This window comes from Nematolebias whitei, chromosome 3, assembly GCF_014905685.2.
Source record: "Nematolebias whitei isolate Nwh7 chromosome 3, NemWhi1, whole genome shotgun sequence".
In the NCBI taxonomy this organism is placed as follows: Eukaryota; Metazoa; Chordata; class Actinopteri; order Cyprinodontiformes; family Rivulidae; genus Nematolebias; species Nematolebias whitei.
The window spans coordinates 2,558,737-2,579,836 of NC_056500.1; the positions used below are offsets into that span (position 1 = coordinate 2,558,737).

The 21,100-nt window shown below is 44.7% G+C and overlaps 1 protein-coding gene across 1 annotated transcript in view; it reads left to right on the forward strand.

Annotated features, from left to right (window-relative positions):
• Positions 1-2,323: 2,323 nt before the first annotated feature.
• The window catches only part of LOC119430370 (zinc finger protein 665), a 28,488-nt gene continuing 9,711 nt past the window's right edge, over positions 2,324-21,100 (forward strand). Inside the window, exons 1-3 of the mRNA XM_037697775.1 lie at positions 2,324-2,583; positions 14,366-15,166; positions 15,236-16,099. Coding sequence (XP_037553703.1) covers positions 2,412-2,583; positions 14,366-15,166; positions 15,236-16,099 — 1,837 coding nt within the window. The 5' untranslated portion in view covers positions 2,324-2,411. The remainder of the gene's footprint in view (positions 2,584-14,365; positions 15,167-15,235; positions 16,100-21,100) is intronic.

A 21,100-nucleotide genomic window follows, 5' to 3' on the forward strand; every position in this document is an offset into this window, starting at 1 on the left:
GTGCTGCATGGGTTTTCTCTGGGTACTCCAGTTTCCTCCCACAGACCAAAAACGTGCATGTTGGGCTGATTGGTAACTAAATTGTCCCTAGGTGTGAGTGAGAGAGTGAATGGTTGTTTTGTTTCCTTTGTCTCTGTGTGTCCCTGTGATGAACTGGAGACCTGTCCAGGGTGTCCCCTGCCTCTCGCACAGTGATTGCTGGACATGGGCACCGATGACCCAAAAAAGGAAGAAGAGGGTAAAGATGATGGATTGATGTTAATAGTAGGTAAATTGTTATTTTTTCATTCATTCAACCTTTATTTCTACAGGTTAGTCTCACTGAGCCTCGAGGGCTCATTTACAAGAGAGACCTGTTTTAAACAAAGGACACAGATGAAGTACAGATATCAGTAGACAATCATGTAAAAAGCATATAAAATCTAATGTAAATAAAAGAAATTATATAAAAACAAAAACAGCTACATTATAAAGCGATGTAAAATACTAAGAACAGGAACATGTCTGCATTGGTTTTTGCCATGAACAATTGTTTAAAATGCCTTAGAGTGGGATCCATTAGTTAGATCCGTGACTGTTAGCAGAAGCTCAGTGAGACACCCCCAGAAGTAAATATGGCGCTAGCTGCGTTAGCATTGTTAGCTTTCATTGAGTTGATTTAGATGATTTTTGAAATTATCTTACCAGAAGCTGCCTGGCTGAAAGAGGAGCAGGCAGAACGAGAAGCAGCTGGTTCTGAAGCTCGAGACTGACGCCTTCATGGTGACTCCTGCTTTTGAGCAGAGGCGCCACAGTGAACCAGAATCAAACTGGGACAAGCTCTTGCAGACTCACACTGGTGAGAAGCCCTTTTCCTGTCCAGTATGTGGCAAATGCTTCACCCAGAGAATCAACCTGACCGTCCATGAAGAGACACCAAGGGGACGTACCCATCCAATGGCAGCCTGCGAGACTGAAGACGTCATCAGACTGAGGGAGGACAGCTTGAAATCAGAATCTGATCAGAACCACAGGATCATCCGCAGGAAACAAACAGACCAGAACATCAACAGGACCAGAAGCTTCTGTTGGTTCTAAAGTAAACCGAACATCTGGAGGGGAAAAGTTCTAAATGTGGTTTGTGTTGAAGGAGGTCTTTAAATATAACATGGCTCTGTTTATATAAAGTGTTGTTTTATAACTGACTGATCAGGTTTGATTTTAATGTTCCTGAGAAGTTAAATCTGATGTGTTTCTCAGTTCTGATTAAATCAACCTAAAAGTTAGTTTTTGTTCTGAACGTGTTTGTTTATGAAGATTTGTTAGTTTTAAATCAAAACAAAAGAGGAAAAGCACTTTGTGTTGGCAACACCTTCACTTTTAAATCAGTCCTTTTATGAAACGTTTCATTTATAACTGCACTGTCTAACAATAAAATGTATCTCATCAAGATAAACGTTCATATTTTAAACAGTATCTCGTAATTATTAGTTCTGACAGTGAAAAGGGCATCAAGGACGTTGACAAGTTCAAGTTTGTCATTCGCATCACGTGGTTGAACGGAATTATGTTCCCGAGGTCCCAGTTACTCCCAAAAATATAAAGTGAAAAAATAAATAGTATATATGGATGTGAGATATACGCTAAACCAACTCCAAATGGTACGCTCAAGCATCTAAAATATGCGATAAACACTTATAATGTAAAACAATAGCAGCCCGAACATGAGTTTGTGGTGAGCAGATGGGTATGAATGAATACAGCTGCATAGAGTAAAATATGATGGATTGAAATATTGTTTCATTTAAAATAATTATTGTTCTTTTACGTAATTTAATACATGCTACGTATGAAGCCTAATATAAAAGCAACTCTAGGAGAGTTTTTATTACCCAAATTATAATGTTGGACACAAAATGACACATCTGTGAAGATTGTGTACACTCAAATCAAAATTAAGTCATTAAATCTTTTTTTTTTCATTTGTAAATATTGAACCAGAATGGTTGTTTTTACATTTCATGATAAAAAATGATTTCCACCTTTCTGTCAAATACGTTCGTTGAATTATAAAATATACAGGTATAATTTACTTACGTCATCAAGACGCTTTTATTTTTTAATAAAAGTTTCAGTCGTACCGGAAGTAAACAGCGCTAGCTAGCTAGCTGTTAGTTTTTTTAGTTTTTGGTTAAGGTAAATATTTTAGTTGTGTTAGAATAATTGTTCTTGGTTAACTGAAGCCGCTTATATAATTTATAGAATTTTATGTTTTACTTATTGTATTTCGAAATTTTCTTCATATTTCAGTTTTCGTCCAGATTTACGGTGAGACGTCCCACACACCGGAAGTCAACAAGGCGCTAGCAGCGTTAGCATCGTTAGCTCTGTGTGTGTGTGAGAGGTGAATGTGTTGAGTGTGTGCAGCAACAATGTCTTCAGTTCAGTCTCTGAGAGAGTTTATCAGCGAGCGACTAACTGCTGCTGCTGAAGAAATATTCACAGAGTTTGAAAAAACCATCGTCCGGTACGAGGAAGAGATCGATCGTCAGCGCAGACTGCTGGACATCAGCTGGAAACCTCACACACACCTGCACACAACAGGTAGGAGCAGCAGCGGAGTGCATGTGGAAGTCTTTATTTATTTATGACACATTGAGGTGAAATCAGCCGGTAAAGATAAATCTGCCTCAGTACAGAGTCCCTTCCTCCACAGCTGGGTGGCAGCCATTTTGAGGGACTGCCACATGTAAACTGGGTTGTGAACACCTCAGGTTCCGTATCTCGGTGAGTTTAAGGCTGTTTTTTTTTTTTTTTTTAAGGCTATTTTTAGGCAGTTGACAGACATCCAGTCCGGACCCAGTGGGTGTTCTGCTGTTTGACCCGGTTCTGGCAGTCAGACCTCCTGTGTTCGAAACACTTGGGGACCCTCAACAAATAACATGAACAAGAATAAATGCCTTGTCACGTGATCAGGGCACAGAAATAATGTTAAATTAGACACATTCAGTTGTATCATATTTTAAAATATTTACTAGTTTGTTTGTTTGTTTTTTTTTCCAGATATTTTTGCAAAATATTTTTTAACATCTAAGACATTTGCCCTTATGATCAAAATTTAATGCTAAAACTTGCCACACCTGACATTTATTTCATTTAATGCATTTCTTTTCCTCCTTGCCATCTATCGGTTGTTTGGCCAGCATACATCGTCAGACCACCATACGCGTAGCGCAAACTGACGGCTGTGTCTATTCGCGATGAGGTCACCATATGTTTCTATTTAATTAGCCATATCACACCATGCTGACGCAGTTAAGCTGTCAGATCATCATATACTTTGTTATTAACAGCTGTATGACATCCTGAGTTAACAGTTAACCTGTCGCATAATTGCACACTTTGTTATTAACACCTTCATTTTCATTTCATCAGCACACAAGTTTTATTAAAAAAATGGAAAAGGCAGGATACAGCAAGACATTGTTAACACAGGAATAACAATATAATAAACTTTATTTATATAGCACCTTCCAGCAACAACACCTTAACTGTCCAAAGATAATACTAATAAAAACGTTGGTTACGTACTGTAACCCCAGATTCTATGAATATAGGCGTAGCCCTTTAAGGCTGTCGCTGATGGGTTTATCCCGTTATGCAGAGCATAAGCACTGAAAAAAATTAGTCCACGCCCACCTGCTGTGTGGGCCCCACCCGGTCCGTATAAATTACGTTAAGAGCGGGAAATCGGCTCCCAAAATAGCTTTTTTCTTCAGCCATTTAGGAGCCAGTGAGGCCCGACGCTTAAAGGGCTACGCCTATATTCATAGAATCTGGGGTTACAGTACGTAACCAACGTTCTATGTCATATAGGCTTCGCCCTTTAAGGCTGTCGCTGATGGGTTAAGGGCGAAGCGGATGTGGTCCTCGCCTCACTGGGTCCATTCGAACACAGTAAGAAGCGGAAGCTTGCCCAAAAAACGTCTTGTCACCCAGCTCCCCGTGTGCATAAACTACGCATCGCGTAATTATGTGCCATGCACAGACGCATGTTGTGTAACTATGCGTTCTGACAAGCATGAATACCCCGGAAAAAACTTTCAACGGGAAGAGGAAGTTGAAAAGAGGGGGGGAGGGGGGCATGAACCAACTGGTTCATGGCTGAACAGTATAAACAGATTAATGTCCATGAATTGATAAATAATCAAATGAACTGATTGGTAACAATAATCATGAACTGATTAGTGACAATAGAACCAGAAACACAGACACGACTGTGACTGATAACAACATCTCACACTGTAATGCATGCAGACAGAAGTGAGCTTAAACAGAGTTCCATGAGAACAACAATATTCATTCTGTTAGGGCACTAAGGACAGAATGTGTCATGGAACGAGCCGTTACATCACGTAGGTAAAAGCGAATAAATGAGCAGGGTGTTGACCATGCAGCCGCAGTGCAAATGTCCTGCATTGACATACCATTATGCAGAGCAGTCGAAGATGCGATACCCCTGGTCGAGTGTGCTTAGAGGTTGACAGGAGGCCCTAAATCTGATGCTCTGTAGGCTTCAGAAAAGGCCTCACACAGCCAGTGTGACAAGCGCTGGATGGATAACGGCGACCTGCAGAAGCATCTCTATAATGCACAAACAATTGTTGAATTTGAACACATTGCAGCTGTGCGCGTTACGTAACACGTCAACGCCTGCACCGGGCAGAGAAGATGAACAGATGCTTCCCCTTCTGATCTGTGGGAGGGAAAAAAACCCTCCAACGATATCACTCTTGATTTAAAAGAGCTCGTGATGTTTTAGGCATAAAAGCTGGGTTGGTCTGAAATCAGCTGAGCTGCCCGTCAGCCTAATTCTAAGGCATGACGAAGCAACAGAGAGGGCAGATAAATACTTACCCTCTTAGCGGGTGTTAAAACCAGCAACAGGGCTGTTAAAAGAGACAAGAATTTAAATGAAACCTGATCCAGAGGCTCAATTGAAGCTTTGATCAGGGCTCGCAGGACCAGCGTTAAACCCACTGTGGAACAAGTGGGCGTGAAACAGGCCTACATCTCTGTACACCTTTTAGAAACCGCTTCATCAGCGAGTGATAAAAGCTGTTCTGTCTCCAAACCCTTTGTGGCAGGAAGAGATGGCTGCAATCGTACGTTAAAGCGTACTGAAAGCCAACTCCCTATCCATCAGCTGTTGTAGAAAAACAACACGCCGCCTAAAAGGCATGAAGTGGTCTCTAAACCTTCTCTGTACACCAGCGCTGAAAAGCCGTCCCCTTGATGTGTACAGAACTGTGGTAGATGCAGCACGTGAATCTTGAATTGTGCACACTATCTCCTGAGGGAGACCCATCCTCTAAGTGGAACCGCTCAGCGGTCAGACCCACCGGTGTTGACCTATTTCTGGGTAACTCTTGGTCGCTCCTCCTGTCTGAAGGAGAGCATCCTTCCTCCATGACAGTTCCACGGCGACCCAACAACAGACGTTGCAGGCCTGGGAACCATAGTGCGTTCACACGCCGGGAGCCACCAGGAGAGCTGTCAATCCCTCCTCTTGAACTCGGTTCATGGACCGTAAAAAACAGAGGAGGTGGGGGAAAAGAAACGCGTAAAAAGCGTTTTGGGCCACCGACTGTGAGCAAATGCGTCCCCCCCCAGCGATGGATCGTCTCGCGGGCTCAGGGAAAACCGTAGTTGACATTGAGCGTTCTTCTCGCATCGCAAACAGGTCCACAGCTGCTTTGCCAACTTCTGCTGCGTCTGAAAACATCAGATCCGGATGGAGGATCCGGTCCACGTAACGTGGGCCGCCCTTGGACGTCACATCAGCCCCTCTGTTCAGAACACCGGATATGTAAACCGCTCTAATAAAAGCAGGTTTTGATGAACCCAACTCAGTAGCTTTCGCACAATGTGTAACATCTGGGCTGAACGCACACCCTGATGGTTATGTACGCAGCAGTCATCATGATGTCTGTGTGAATCAACACGTGTTGATTCTGTAGCACAGGAGCAAGGTGTTGAATCACATTCAGTACTGTGCGACACTCCAAAAACATTGATGTGGGCTGATGTGTAGTGGGGCCACAGCGCCCCTACTGCTTGAGATAGGCATGTCCCCCCCCCAGCCTGACAGCAACGTGTCCGTGAAGACTGACCCATGACGTGGGTCTGCTGAGGGGGACTCCCTCTGATAGAAAAACAAGGTGTTTCCCCAGAGTCGGAGGTCTGCTTCCACAGAGGAAAAGACAATGATCATCCGTCGTTTGTTTTACTGGATCCACATGCAGACGTGCAAAAACACCTCTAGAGGCGTCTCATGTGATAAACGAGTTTTCATGGTGGTTGAATTTAATTCCACTCCAGAAAACAAATGTCTGGGCCGGGAAAATCGAGCTTCCTTCCACTTTATGGCGAAGCCCAGATTAACAGGTGTGATGTCAACACCTGATCCTGCATCAGCGCCTCCTGTCTGAAGTGACAGGATCCGCAGATCATCCAGGTAAAACAAAAAACTCTCGTCTCTGTGTTTTAGGATGATCGGTATGCGTTCTCTGGATGTTAAACAACAGATCCAAGAACGGTCTCACCCCTCCGATCCGTGAGTAAAACCCTCGTGTTTTCTCTCCCTTGGGGAACTCTGTAGATTACTTTTATCAGAAAACACTTGGATTTCTGCATTTAGGGAAGAGAATCAGTCTGATGATGACGGGACCGTTTATATAACTCCTCTGAATGGAGGGGTTCGGGTTGCAAACTGTAACTTGTACCATTTGCATAAACCCTGTCCATCCATCTGAAAAACGGCGAGCATGTTTTAGCCACTCTACGTAACGTTCGTGGATGAACGTGCGTTAATGATGCGTCATGTTTTGTACGGCTGTCAGCAGTCCGTCCCTCAACCGCCGTCATGCGTCGCGGGAATGTTTTCTGTGTGATCCCGGGCGAGACTTGAGCTGAAGGCGAAGCGTGTGACAGCTGATGACGCGGTGAGCTGCGCGTTTGACGTCGCTGTGCGAACGTTGAAAGGCGGAGGGCGTGACTTCATTTACACCGTGCTGTTGGAGTGAAGGCTGCTTAGCCCCGCGGGAGCACACGTTGTTCTCTGGAGGGACGCGCGCCGCTCTCGCTGGAGGGGCGCGCGCTGGAGGGAGGTGGGACTCATTACCGGGTTCTTCGGCTGCTTCACGTTTAAGCTGCGGTGAGCTGCCGAAAGCTGAGAGAGAAGGACCCCCACCCGGACCAGCCTGCGGACCATATTTATACCGATGTGAGCTGGTTAGCGCCGGCAGCTGTGTGCGCCAGCATCAACGCAGCACCGTTGGATGGAGGCTGTCATCTTAGTGTTCGACTCGTCATGTCAAGAGCGGCGGTGAATTAAAAACCCTATTTAAGGACACCGGCTCATGTGGAGGCTGTTCCATCCCACGAGTGCGAGTTGACACCGCTTGAGTGAGGATCATGCAGTTCTAGTTGGTAATGAGTTATTTTCGCTTACCGTTGTGCCGTGATCGACCCGTCATGTCTAGAGCGACGGTGAGTTTAAAAAACCTTTATTTAAGGACACCGGCTCATGTGGAGGCTGTTCTGTGATCGACTCGTCATGTCTAGAGCGACGGTGAGTTTAAAAACCTTTAATTAAGGACGCCGGCTCATGTGTGGAGGCTGTCCTGTGATCGACTAGTCATGTCTAGAGCGACGGTGAGTTAAAAAACCTTTAATTAAGGACACCGGCTCATGTGTGGAGGCTGTTCTGTGATCGACTCGTCATGTCTTAGAGCGACGGTGAGTTAAAAACCTTTATTTAAGGACACCGGCTCGTGTGTGGGGCTGTTTCATCCCACGAGTGCGCTCTTATGTGTGCGGCCGCTGTGAGCTCATCCGGGCTTACAGACTGGCTAAAAAACAGACACTTGGATCATTAATGATGATTTATTTCAACTTTCGTGTCACTTTTACACACACCCTCCGGAGACCGTCATTTGAGAGCTTTCTCTCTCATGAGCTCTGCGATTGTTTGCCCAGAGCGCTGTCTTGCAGGCGAACTCTGGGGAAACGCTGAGCTGCAGGCTGCCGGAGTGAAGAGGGCTGGATTCTGACGGGCGGGGCTGGTGGTGGAACTCAGCGAGAGCCGCGGCCGTGGAAAAGTCGAAAACTTGCTCGCGACGGTCCCTCCAGCGGGGACGGGGTGGGCCGCGCGGCTTGATGAGGTGGCGAACAGCTTTTGGCACCTCCTCCGACTGTTTCACTTCGCCAGCATGGTTTGAAGCTGCTCTGAACAGCGCGTCCGCGATGGGCTTCATCAGGTCTTGTGCAGATTCTCCGGCAGCGAGGGGAGTAACGAAGCCAGGTGGATCGTTGGGTCATCGTCCTCCGCGCTGCAGTCCCCGACAAGGCAAACCGTGGGAGAGGCACACATGTTGAGCTGGCGTCAGCTGCTTTACAGAGGGAGATCTTCGTCTCCAAGGCAGGTCTGCGGCCTTCAATCCCTTGGACATGCTATATGCTAGCAGCGCACGTTGTTGCTAGCTGCGGCTGCCTGAAAAACACGTCGGTGGGCTCGATTGGAGAGCGTGGTCGCCGTCTGTGTTCCTCCGGAGGGACGGGACGCTGCTCCGACCTGGGCAGCTTCGCTCCGGAAGCTTCCGCGAGGCTTGGCTCCAGGGGGGGTTACCGAGGAATAGCCCCGCTCGGTGAATCCCTCAACTCTGGTGATGGGAGCGGACCGGGGACCGACTCCTCTAATCTACCAGGAAAGAACCGTCTGCGGCCTCGCCCGTGGAACGTCCTGTTGGAACGCGAGGCCGTATGGATCAAGACGGTGAGCCAGAGTGGAGCCCAGTGAAAAATAACCTTTCCGCCGATCATCCGAACTGGCGGGAAAAGGCGAGGGACGTAGAAAAAAGGGGTCCCTTCATGTCAGCCTCCTCCTGGGTTCCGCCGGGCAACCCCTGAGGGCGCCGTCGGCCGGGAGCGGTGTGATCGCCGATGCGAAACGAGGTGGGATGGGGTGAGCATTCACTCAGCCCCCCTCCACCTACACTACGCTCCCCAGGAGGGAAAGAGCAGCGGGGCTGCAGCTGAGCACGCCTTGCCCCGGAGGAACCATCCGGTTCGCCCCGAGGGTCGGCGATAAGAGGAAAAACACAAGATGGCGTTGTCCAGCGTGTAGTGACCTGTCACTGGGAAATGTTCCACGACGCTTACCTTGGAATAAGACTGCTGTCATCTTCTCCTCGGGGAGGAGAACTCACCGGACGACCGGAGGTCGACTGCCGGGCCAAGCATCTTTCGCAAAGGTTGGTCATTTACACAATTTATCTTCTTTGTTCTTCTGACAGTGCTATATTAGCTCGCTGAAGAAAAAATGGGAGCCGATTTCCCGCTCTTAACGTAATTTATACGGACCGGGTGGGGCCCACACAGCAGGTGGGCGTGGACTAATTTTTTTCAGTGCTTATGCTCTGCATAACGGGATAAACCCATCAGCGACAGCCTTAAAGGGCGAAGCCTATATGAAATAGAACAACAAGACTGGTATTTTCTCCCTAGCTTCATACAGTACTCTTGATGTGTTGTGTATGAATATTTATGTCCATCCATCCAGCCATTTTCTTCTGCTTATCCGGGGTCGGGTCACGGGGGTAGCAGCCTAAGTAGGGAGGCCCAGATTTACCTCTCCCCAGCCACTTGGGCCAGCTCTTCCAGGGGAATCCTGAGGCGTTCCCAGGCCAGCCGAGAAACATAGTCCCTCCAGCGTGTCCTGGGTCTTCCTCTGGGTCTCCTTCCGGTGGGACGTGTCCAGAACACCTCACCAGGGAGGCGTCCAGGAGGCATCCTAAACAGATGCCCGAGCCACCTCAACTGGCTCCTCTCGACGTGGAGAAGCAGCGGCTCTACTCCGAGTCCCTCCAGGATGATCGAGCTTCTCACCCTGTCTCTAAGGGAGAGTCCAGACACCCTGCGGAGAAAACTAATTTCTGCCGCTTGTATCCGAGATCTCATTCTTTCGGTCACAACCCAAAGCTCGTGACCATAGATGAGGGTGGGAACGTAGATCGATCGGTAAATTGAGAGCTTCACCTTTTGACTCAGCTCTCTCTTCACCAGCACAGACCTGTACAGCGCCCGCTTCACTGCAGACGCTGCACCTATCCGCCTATCGATCTCACGCTCCATTTTTCCCTCATTCGTGAACAAGACCCCAAGATACTTAAACTCCTCCACTTGGGGTAGGACCTCTTCCCTGACCCGGAGAGGGCACTCTACCCTTTTCCGGCTCAAGACCATGGCCTCGGATTTGGAGGAACTGATCTTCATCCCGGCCGCGTCGCATTCGGCTGCGAACCGCTCCAGCGAAAGCTGTAGATCACGATCTGATGAAGCCAATAAGACCACATCATCTGCAAAAAGCAGAGACGCAATCCTAAGGCCACCAAAACGGATCCCCTCAACACCTTGGCTGCGCCTAGAAATTCTGTCCATAAAAGTTATGAACAGAATCAGTGACAAAGGGCAACCTTGGCAGAGTATTTATGTGTTTACAGCAATTTAAAGAGATCAAGCCATTTGTGGCAGAGCTGAATCGTATTTGCAACAAATTCATCTACCAAGGTTGGAAGTTTGAAAAGTACAAATTCTGGAGGAGTTTCATCTGTGTATCTGTAAAGTCTGTCAAAAGAAATGTCTAACTCCAGGTGTTCTGTTGGTGTCCAGCTCCAGGCACGTCATTGTCAGCTGAACCTGGAAGAATAAATGTATAATGTTTTAATGAAGGTTTACGAATACCTGTCACATAATTTAATTTCATTTTTTTTCATTTACCCTTTATTTATACAGGTAGTCTCATTGAGTTACGAGAACTCATTTTCAAGACAGACTTGGTTAGGGAGCAGATGGTGGGGGTGTGGGGCCCAGAGTGGGGCAAATGAGTGTGGAGGCAGTTTGTTGAGAGTTTTGGGTGGTGTGCTATACAAAATGCTATTGCAGTAGTCTATTCTGGATGTGACAAAGGCATGGGGTGCTTCTTGTCCACCCCCATACACCTTCATCTGCGCAGCTACTACCTTGGTGACCTCAGCCCACTTTGTGAACAGACTGACCCTATAGTCCCCCAACTTTGATTCCTACATGGAAGACATGTTGATGGGATTGAGAAAGTTCGAGAAGCATTCCTTCCACCACCTGACGACATCACTGAATGATGTCAACATCAATCCGCCTCCACTACACACTGTGTTAGTAAAGTTTTTATATCCTTTTTATAACTGTTTATTGTTGTTGTTGTCCATTGTTGTCATCATGCTTTGTTAAATCAGGTCTCTCTTGTAAATGAGTCCTCCAGGCTCAATGGGATTTACCTGAATAAATAAAGGTTGAATGAATGGAAAAAAGTGCTGCTTTCCTCGTCTCAGCTGCCAGATGGTTTGCCAGAATTTCCCCTGAGCAGATTGTGAGTCTCTAGCCACAGCCTCAACAAACTCTTCTCACATCTGAGCGGTTGCCTTAGCACCAGACAGAGCTGCAGCGCACTTGGCTCACCGATACTCCTCAGCTGCCTCTAGAGTCCTACTAGTTAACAAGGCTGATAGGAATTATCCTTTAGTTGGAGGATCTCTCTCACCTGGGGTTTCAATCACTGGGTTTGAAGATGTCTGCCATGAAAGTCCCAGACAAATTTGTGGCCATAGCTGAAGGCAGCCACCTAGACATTGGAGGTGCATGGCCAGATTCAATGTCCTCCGCATTCACTAGGATGCAGTTGAAGCTGTCTCAGAGGTGGGATTTGAAGATCCTTCTGTCAAGCCAGTGTTTCCCCTAGGTCACTTGCCTTTGTAGGGCGCTCTTTTCTTTGGTGATTTTTGTCGACGGGGGTGGGGGGTGGAGATGGGGGACATATCTGTGTTGTGCGCTTGTATGTCAGTGCCATCAGCTGTCAATGGTGGAGAGGGGGATTTGTGGTTTAAGGACATGTACATAGACTGGGTGCCCTCCTTGGATAATGGTGGGGAAACACTGCAGGCATCCCCAGAAAACTGTTAGTACATGTTCAAGTTTACAGAGTCTGGCATCTTCCCCCGCCATCTGATCTAACTCAACACCATGTGGTGATCAGTTGACAGCTCAGCTCCTCTCTTCACTTGAATGTCAAACATCTGCAGATCAGATGGCACAACTACAAGGTCTATCATCGATCTGTGACCCAGAGTGAACTGGTGCCACATGCTCTAACGGACATCCTTATGACATCTATAGGACCAATCTAAAAAGCACACAGTGCGTCCATCCATTATCTTTACCTGCTTCTTTCTTTTTGGGTTGCGGGGGTCACTGGTGTGCATGTCCAGCTGTCACTGTACAAGAGGCGGGGGACACCCTGGATAGGTTGCAAATATATGAATCCTGCACCACAATAAACACTTTAATGTTTTCACATTAGGCATTTCACACGTCTGCACCTGACCTGTTTAGATCTTAATTGCTGGTATTTTTATTTTGTCTTGTTATTTTTTATGCTTTGAGTGATTCTTTGTGTATGTTCTTTTGTACTGAAACTCTGGCACAACAATTTCCTGCAGGATCAATAAAGTTCTATCTTATATATGTATAAACTGGAATACTCACGCATTAAGAGTTGCATTCGGGTCCAAAAAAATCCAACCTGGCCCTAACCCTTAGCCATCATCTCTGAACCCCACCCGATCCTACGATTTAAGAGTAATTACAGGTCCGAACCCTAACAACCCCCCCTCCACCCCCACCCCATGGACACTTTTAATAAAGTTTTGACTGCTTATTAGGGATGCATGATATTGGATTTTTGGCCGATATCCGATATGCCGATATGTTAACACTTATTCGGCCGATAACCGATGCCAAGTCACAACGGTGAGAAGGCACATGTGCAAAGTATGTGGTAAAAGTTTCATACAATGTGTTGATTTAGATGCCAATATTTTATATACTTTCCTTTGTCAGAACATAGTCCTCTTATTTAGGCTTATTTGCTACAAAAATTGTGCAACAGCTCTACGCGCTGGTGACATTCAGTAACAACCATATGCATAGCACTTTAACTTATATTAAATTAAAAATGTTAAATGTTATTTATTAGCATTAGTCACCTGTGATGCTGTTTCACTTGTGGAGGCTTGTTCCAGGTTCCTATAGCTGCAGTGTGGGATCCTCTGCACTCCTGTGCATGAAGGACAGACTTTTTAAGTTCAAAGTTTTTGTCTATACATTGTGCCGTAAGACTAATCATGCTAACGGGGCTAACACGACGTCCAAATATCTGTGATAAAACTCACCCAACAAGTTGTGCTATCGGCTGTTAGCTTCTCAATTACGTCGGAAATGACGGCTTGTAACTTGAGTAACGTTACGTCAGAAAAATATCTCCCGACTGCGGACGATGTAGCGAGGATCAACATAGTCCATAAATCTCCGGAATCCGACATCCTCACCAATGAAAAATAAAACTTCCACACCACCGACATTTTGAAATTTCCTCTCCGCCGTGAGATCGGATAGGCGCACGTGACATCATCGCGTTACACTTCCGCTGCAACGTCATCACGTTGTGCAGCAATGTCATTGCGTTGTGCTACAGCTGCAGGCAAAAACAGTGCCTTTTATAGCAGCAAGTTATTTTAATGGAATGGCCGATGTTCGATATTGAAATTTAACGCTAATATTGGCTGATACCATGCCGATAATATCGTGCATCCCTACTGCTTATATAGTTATTAACGGTCGGTGGACACACGCGGCTGAGTAAAGTAAAAGTAAAGTATGGCATAAACAAATTTAAAAGGTAACGGATCATTGTCATACTTGGTTTATTTACCTAATGACTGTAATTGCTGGATGTTGGGCTCCTGAGCTGCTGGCTTCAGAAACTGTGGCCTCCTGAGCAGTTTTATTGAATAGCCCTGGTGTACTTGAACAAGACACCTATTCTCAGGCGCTTACGTGTGACGAGTCAAATGTAGAGCACACATTTTGTTGTTGTTGGGAATAATGACTTTACATAAATATAACTTTAACTTTAAAATCATGAAAACAACTCAAAGAACATAAAAAATAAAAAGGAGGCTGCAATAATTGATTAGTTTGGTAAGTGACTAATTAATATTTTCTGTCAACATCTGAAGGCCTTCTGGCACCAAAACATGATGGACTAAAACACCCGTCTTACAACTTCTCTGCTGACCTTCTTAAAGTGTCTGCTCAGATAAACATGAACTAAATCTGTTTTTGACTAAATAATTCAGAATCTTCATGTCCATGATGCGTCTAAAAGGAAATGAGTACTGGAGACTTGCTACTTCCACTGAAAACAGTTCCTCTCTCTCTCTTTTTTCTTTAGAACTTCAGCAGAATTACAACTGGAAAGAAGACGAAGTTCTCGCTGAGTTGCAGATCAAGAACCAGGAGTGGAACTCTGGTTTTGGCCAGGAGGATCCAAAACCTCCAGCAGGAGATCAACAACCTCAAAAAAGTGAAGACCAGGAGGAACAACGAGTACAGATAAAAGAGGAACAGGAGGAACCAGAACCTCCACAATTGAATCAGGAACAGGAAGAATCAGAACTTCCACAGACAACAGGGGAACTGGGAGAACCAGAACCTCCACAGATGAAAGAGGAACAGGAGGAACTCTGTATCACTCGGGATGAGGAGCATCAAGTTTTGAAGCTGGAGGATGAGACCTTCATGGTGACAGTTGACTTTGAGGAAAGAATCCACAGGGAACCAGAACCAAACTGGGACCAACTCCCTTCACAGAACTTTCCTCATACTGAGAACCAAGACCAGGAAGATGTAGGAACTTCTGGAGACAGAGAACTAAACCCCAAGAACCGACCTGACAGAAGCCAAAGTAGTGATGTGAAAAACTTTTCAGGAAATCTGTTTGATCCTGAGGCTGAAGGGAAACCTGTAAAATGTGATGTTTGTGGAAAACGCTTTAGGGATAATCATCAAATGAAGGAGCATAGAAGAATCCACACTGGTGAGAAGCCCTTTACCTGTCAAACATGTGGAAAAAGCTTCTCTTTAAAAAGTCGGTTAACGATTCATAGAAGCACCCACACTGGTGAGAAACCATACTCATGCAAAACATGTGGTAAAAGTTTCACTAAACGTCAAATAGTGATCCACATGAGAAGTCACAACGGTGAGAAGGCACACATGTGCAAAGTATGTGATAAAAGTTTCATACGACGTGTTGATTTAGTGGGCCATATGAGACTTCACACTGGAGAGAAGCCCTTTTTGTGTAAAATATGTGGTAAATGCTTCACTCGAAGGAGCGGTCTGAAGATTCACATGAAAACACACACTGGTGAGAAGCCCTTTTTGTGTAAATCCTGTGGCAAACGCTTTTCTTTGAACTGTACTTTAAAAGCCCACTTGAGAACTCACACTGGTGAGAAGCCCTTTTCCTGTGAGACATGTGGCAATTGCTACTCTCAGAAGAGCAGTTTGATCAAACACATTCGAACTCACACCGGTGAGAAGCCCTTTACCTGTGAGATATGTGGCAAGAGCTTCTCTCAGAAGATCCATCTGATCAGCCACACTAGAACTCACACTGGTGAGAAGCCATTTTGCTGTGAGATATGTGGTAAAAGTTTCAGCCAAAAAAGGACTTTGAGTGATCACATGGAAACTCACATGGGTGAGAAGCCCTGTACTTCCTCTAAACCTCTGCTAGAGCAGCTTGTTCTGAAGCAGGAGGCCAATACCTTCATGGTGACGTCTGCCCATGAGGAACGGGACCATATTAAACTAGAACCAAACTGGGATGAAGTCCTTCCTGAGATCAGAGACCAGTTAGGTTCAGGACCATTTAGAGACCAAGAACTAAACCCAAAGAGTAGCCCTGACAGAAACCAAAGTGTTTTAGAGACACGGTGTGAGGCCCAGATGGACAGAAAAATTGCTAAATACGATATTTGTAGGAAAGGCTTCAGCAGTAAATATAGGATGGACATTCATCGAAGAGTCCACACTGGTGAGAAGCCCTATGCCTGCACAACCTGCCAGAAAACGTACAAACGTAGAGACTACTTGTTGAACCACATGAGAACTCACACTGGTGAGAGTCCCTACACATGCAAGGCATGTGGTAGATGTTTCTCCCAATCTAGTCATTTAACATCTCACCTGAAGACTCACACTGGAGAGAAGCCCTTCTCCTGTAAAACCTGCGGCAAATGTTTCTCTGAAAAACATATTTTGGCACGACACATGAGAATTCACACTGGTGAGAAGCCATTTACTTGTGAAATATGTGGCAAGTGCTACTCTCAAAAGAGCCATATGACCACCCACAAGAGGACTCACTCTGGTGAGAAGCCAGTGCAAAACATGTAGTAGAAGTTTCCTTTAGTCTGGTAATTATATTTTGGTTGGACACATGAGAAATCATTCCGGTGAGAAGCCCTTTACATGTCAAACATGTGGTAAATGCTACTCAAAGAAACAGTCTCTTCAACCACATAAGAACTCACACTGGTGTGAAGCCCTTCACCTGTAAAACGTGGCCAATGTTTCTCTGGGAATTATCTTTTGGTCGGACACATGAGAAGTCACACTGTTGAGAAGCCCTTTTCCTGTAAAGTGTGTGGGAAAAGTTTTGCTCAGAACAGCTATCTGACCGTCCACATGAAAATACATTTAGGTGAGAAGCCTTTTTCCTGTAAAACGTGGTAAAAGTTTTACTCGAAGGCAAAAGTTGACGTCCCACATGAAACTACATGCAAGAACAGAAAGTCAATAAATATTTCTTGACAAATGAACGAGCTCTCGCTCCACAACCTTTGCTGCTTCTTTTTCTGTTTCCTTTTTTTTTTGGTCTATTGCCTTGGACGTCTTTGTCTTTTGTGTCTTGTTTTTTTTATCTAATTTTCGTTGTTGTTATTTTTAACTGCTTCCCTTTTTTGTCTCCATATTGGACCCTTTCCTTGTCCCTCTCTAGGCTCTCTTCCACCTGCTCCCCACTCCCTCTTCAGAACCAGTATTAAAGGTTTGTTCTTTTACTTTTTTGGTGTGAAATCAGAATGGTAATGACCATGATGTCTTTTGGCTGCTTCTTGTTTTAGTGTCCAAGTTGGACCTTTTGCTTCTCCTTCTCCAGGCTCTCTTCCACCTGTTCCCTACTCTCAGAACCAGTATGTCTTGTAGATAAATAAGTTTTATCAACACATTTGAGCTGAAATGGGAGTGCTGATGATGACCTCTATGTGACGTCTTAATCATAATGAATCATAGGGCAGGCGGTGCTGTGAGTTCTGCTTCCTGGTATGTTGAGTCTCTGTCAGAACCGAACCTTCATTTTAAAGTTAAAGATTGTTCTCACTGATCAACTCCACAGTCTACATCGAGATTCTTGACCCGTTTATTAAATCTGCACCTTTTATTTCTTATGACTGTATCCAGTCTGTAATAAATCACTTAAATAATTATTGACGTGTGATTAAATGTTTTCTTCACGCCTTGTAGAGTTGATTCTGTTTTTCTTGTGTAAAATTTTATGTTTCATCATCATAACTTTTTGATCCAACACAGGCTGAAGTAAGTTTTAGGTGGCAGTTAATTTACGGTGTTAACGTCCTGTTTTACAGTGCATCTGGAAAGTATTCACATTTTTTCAACATTTTGTTATGTCACAGTCTTATTCCTATTTGTATTAAATTAATATCTCCCCTCAAATTTCTACACACAATACCCCATTATGACAATGTGAAAAAATATTTTTGAGATCTTTGCAAATTTATTAAAAATAGAAAACTAAAAAATCAAATGTACATAAGTATTCTCATCCTTTGCCTTGAAGTCTAAATTAGCTCAGATGCATCCTGTTTCCACTGATCATCTTGAGATGTTTCTACAACTTACATGGAACACCCCCCACCCGTGGTAAATTCAGTTGATTGGACTTGATTTGGAAAGGCACACACCTGTCGGTGTACAAGTTCCCACAGTTGACAGTGCATGTCAGAGCGCAAACACCAAGCACAGTCCAAAGAATTGTCTGGAGACCTCCGAGACAGGACTGTGTTGAAGCACAAATCTGGGGATTGATACAGAAACATTTCTTCCTAGAGCTGGACATCCATCTAAACTGAGTGATCGGGAGAGAAGGGCCTTAGTCAGGGAGGTAACTGAGAACCTGATGGTCAGACCTTCATGCTTGTTCAAGATGAGAGTTCAGTGATGGAGTTAAACTCAAAGCTGCTCCTCAGATAAATAATGTTCAATTATTATTTTTATATAAATGAAAGTTTCTGTTCAGTGCCTGAGACGACTTCTCTTTTAACTTGGCGCTATATAAATAAACTGAACTGAATTCCAGGCGTCATGTTTGGAGGAAACCAGGCACTGCTAAGCATCAGGCCAATACCATCCTATAGTGAAGCATGGTGGTGGCAGCATCATACTGTGGGGATGTTTTTCAGCAGCAGGAACTGGCAGACTAGTCTGGAGGGAAAACTGAATGCAGCACTGTACAGAGACATCCTGATGAAAACCTGCTCCAGAGCGCTCTTGACCTCACACTGTGGTGACGGTTCATTTTTCAGCAGGACATCAATCCAAAGCACATGGCCAAGATCTGAACGGAGTGGCTTCAGGACTGTGGTGGATGGGCGTGGTTTTGGATCACGTCCTGTCGGTAGTGACGGTAAGATCACCTGTTAGTGAATTAGTTAGACAGTTGATTAAGCGCTTGCCTTTGCAGGTGTTTTGAGTTAATTAGCCAATTAGACTGTGGCACCAGGTGTCTTCAATATTGAACCTGTTCACAATATTCTTATTTTCTGAGAGACTGAATTTGGGGTTTTCATTAGTTGACAGTTATAAACATCAACATTAAAAGAAATAAACATTTGAAATATATCTGTGTGTAATGAATTAATATAATATAGAAGTTTCACTTTCTGAATGGAATTACTGAAATAAATCAACTTTTTCACAATATTCTAATTTTATGACCAGGACCTGTATACATGTTAAAAAAAGTCAAGTCACAAAAATGTTAAAGTGAGTGCACCTATCAGTTGTCTTAATGACTGTGAATACTGGAGTGTTCCAATATATTGTTTGAATTTCTCTTTAAAGACTCAGAAGCAAGGGTTCTGATTTGAGAATTTAGATTTATGTATAGGGTGCTTCCTCTCAGCGGGCAGGTTACCGTGCTTCACGGTCCGGGGGTCTTTCTGGGTGGAGTTTGCATGTTCTCTCTGTGCTGCGTGGGTTTTCACTAATTACTCCAGTTTCCTCCCACAGACCAAAACCATGAATGTTAGACTGACTGGTAACTCTGAATTGTCTCAGGTGTGAACGGTTGTCTCGTTTGTCTCCATGTCCCTGTGATGGACTGGAGACATGTCCAGAGTGCAGGGTGTCCCCCGCCTCTCACACAGCGATAGCTGGATATGGGACCCCCACAACGCAGAAAGGAAGAAGCTGGTAAAGATGATGGAAGGATAATGTATGGATGTGATATTTGCAACTAATAAAATTAGGTTGATGATATGAAAATGGTTTGTTTTATTAGTGGGACAAGAGAAGAATCCAGACATGTTTACAAAAACAAGGGAAAAGTCATCAAGAATATTTTGGGGAATAAATGTGCAAATTGCCAGAAAATGCATGAGAAGGACATGACCAGAATAAATGACAGAGATCTTCTTCACAGAGTTGCAGAATGAGCAGTTCATGTCCGTGTCCTTTCTGTTTCTTTGAAGGAAAGACTTGCAGCGATAAAAACGACGGATTAAAAGATATTGATCTTATTAATAATCAAATATTTAGGTGGAAGACACCAGATTTTTTTCCAGTTCAGGTGTGATGCATGTTATTCCAACTTTAGATAACATTTGGAACAGAGACCATGTCCTTCTGGAATAAGGCACTTGTATAACTTATAACTTTGCACTGATAAATCGCCCCGATTTCCTTACTTTTGGGAAATCGTAAATCAGCTGATACGTGCATGAGAAACCGATTTTTTTTTATTTTAACAACAATTGTCTGAACTTCATTTATATTTCAGAGCACTACCTCATGGCCTGTTAAAATAAGTTTGTATAGTTTCTAGGATCCAGTCCCCCAGCAAAAACAGAGTAATGTTGTGTATGCTGTTCAGTGTCAGGAGGGTGATCAGTCTTACATCGGGGAAACTAAACAGCCACTGGCCAAAAGGATGGACCAGCACAGAAGATCAACATCATCAGGCCAGGACTCTGCGGTCTACACTCATCTCCAGGCCAGAGGTCACTCTTTCAGGGATGAAGATGTTCACATCCTGGACAGAGAGGAACGATGGTTTGAGAGAGGAGTAAAGGAGGCCATCTTTGTGAAAAGAAACCGTCCATCATTAAACAGGGGTGGAGGCCTCCAGGTTCAACTGTCCCCCTCTTACAATGCTGTGATTGCTAGTATCACTCAGCCCTCTGTGAACAGTAAACAGCCATCAGGTGCTAATGATCCATTGTTAGGCTGATGGTCCTTCTTGAGCATGTGATCAGCTGGTTCTGGTTGTCAGCAGCAAACTGGTTGATCCACTCTGAGAAGGTGCTATTTAAGAGACTGAGCTGAATACAGCGCCTCAGACTGAGGAAGTCCTCAGGATGAGAGACGAAACGTTTCTACATTTTTTTTTGCTTTGTTTTGTTTTTTGTTTTTTTGAATGTCCAGAGGACCAGATTGAACTTTTTTGGATTTTTCTACCTGGATTATTGAGCATGCATCAGGATATTTCTAGGATGTTGTTCAAGGGGATGTTTTTCCATAAAATAAGATGGAAGGTTCATTGTGACCTGACAACACCTGACAGTGTTGCTTAAACTAAATCAGAATCGGCAGGTCAGACAATTTATAAATCTGTGCTGGGTCAGGACTCGGATCTCATGCAGTCGGTGCACCCCTAAATAAGGCACGGGTTAAACTTTCTACTTGTATCGCGTCACAGTTTTACGTCACCGGAAGTGCAGGCGCTACCAACGTTAGCATCGTTAGCTCTGTGTGTGTGTGTGAGAGGTGAATGTTTGAGTGTGTGCAGCAACAATGTCTTCAGTTCAGTCTCTGAGAGAGT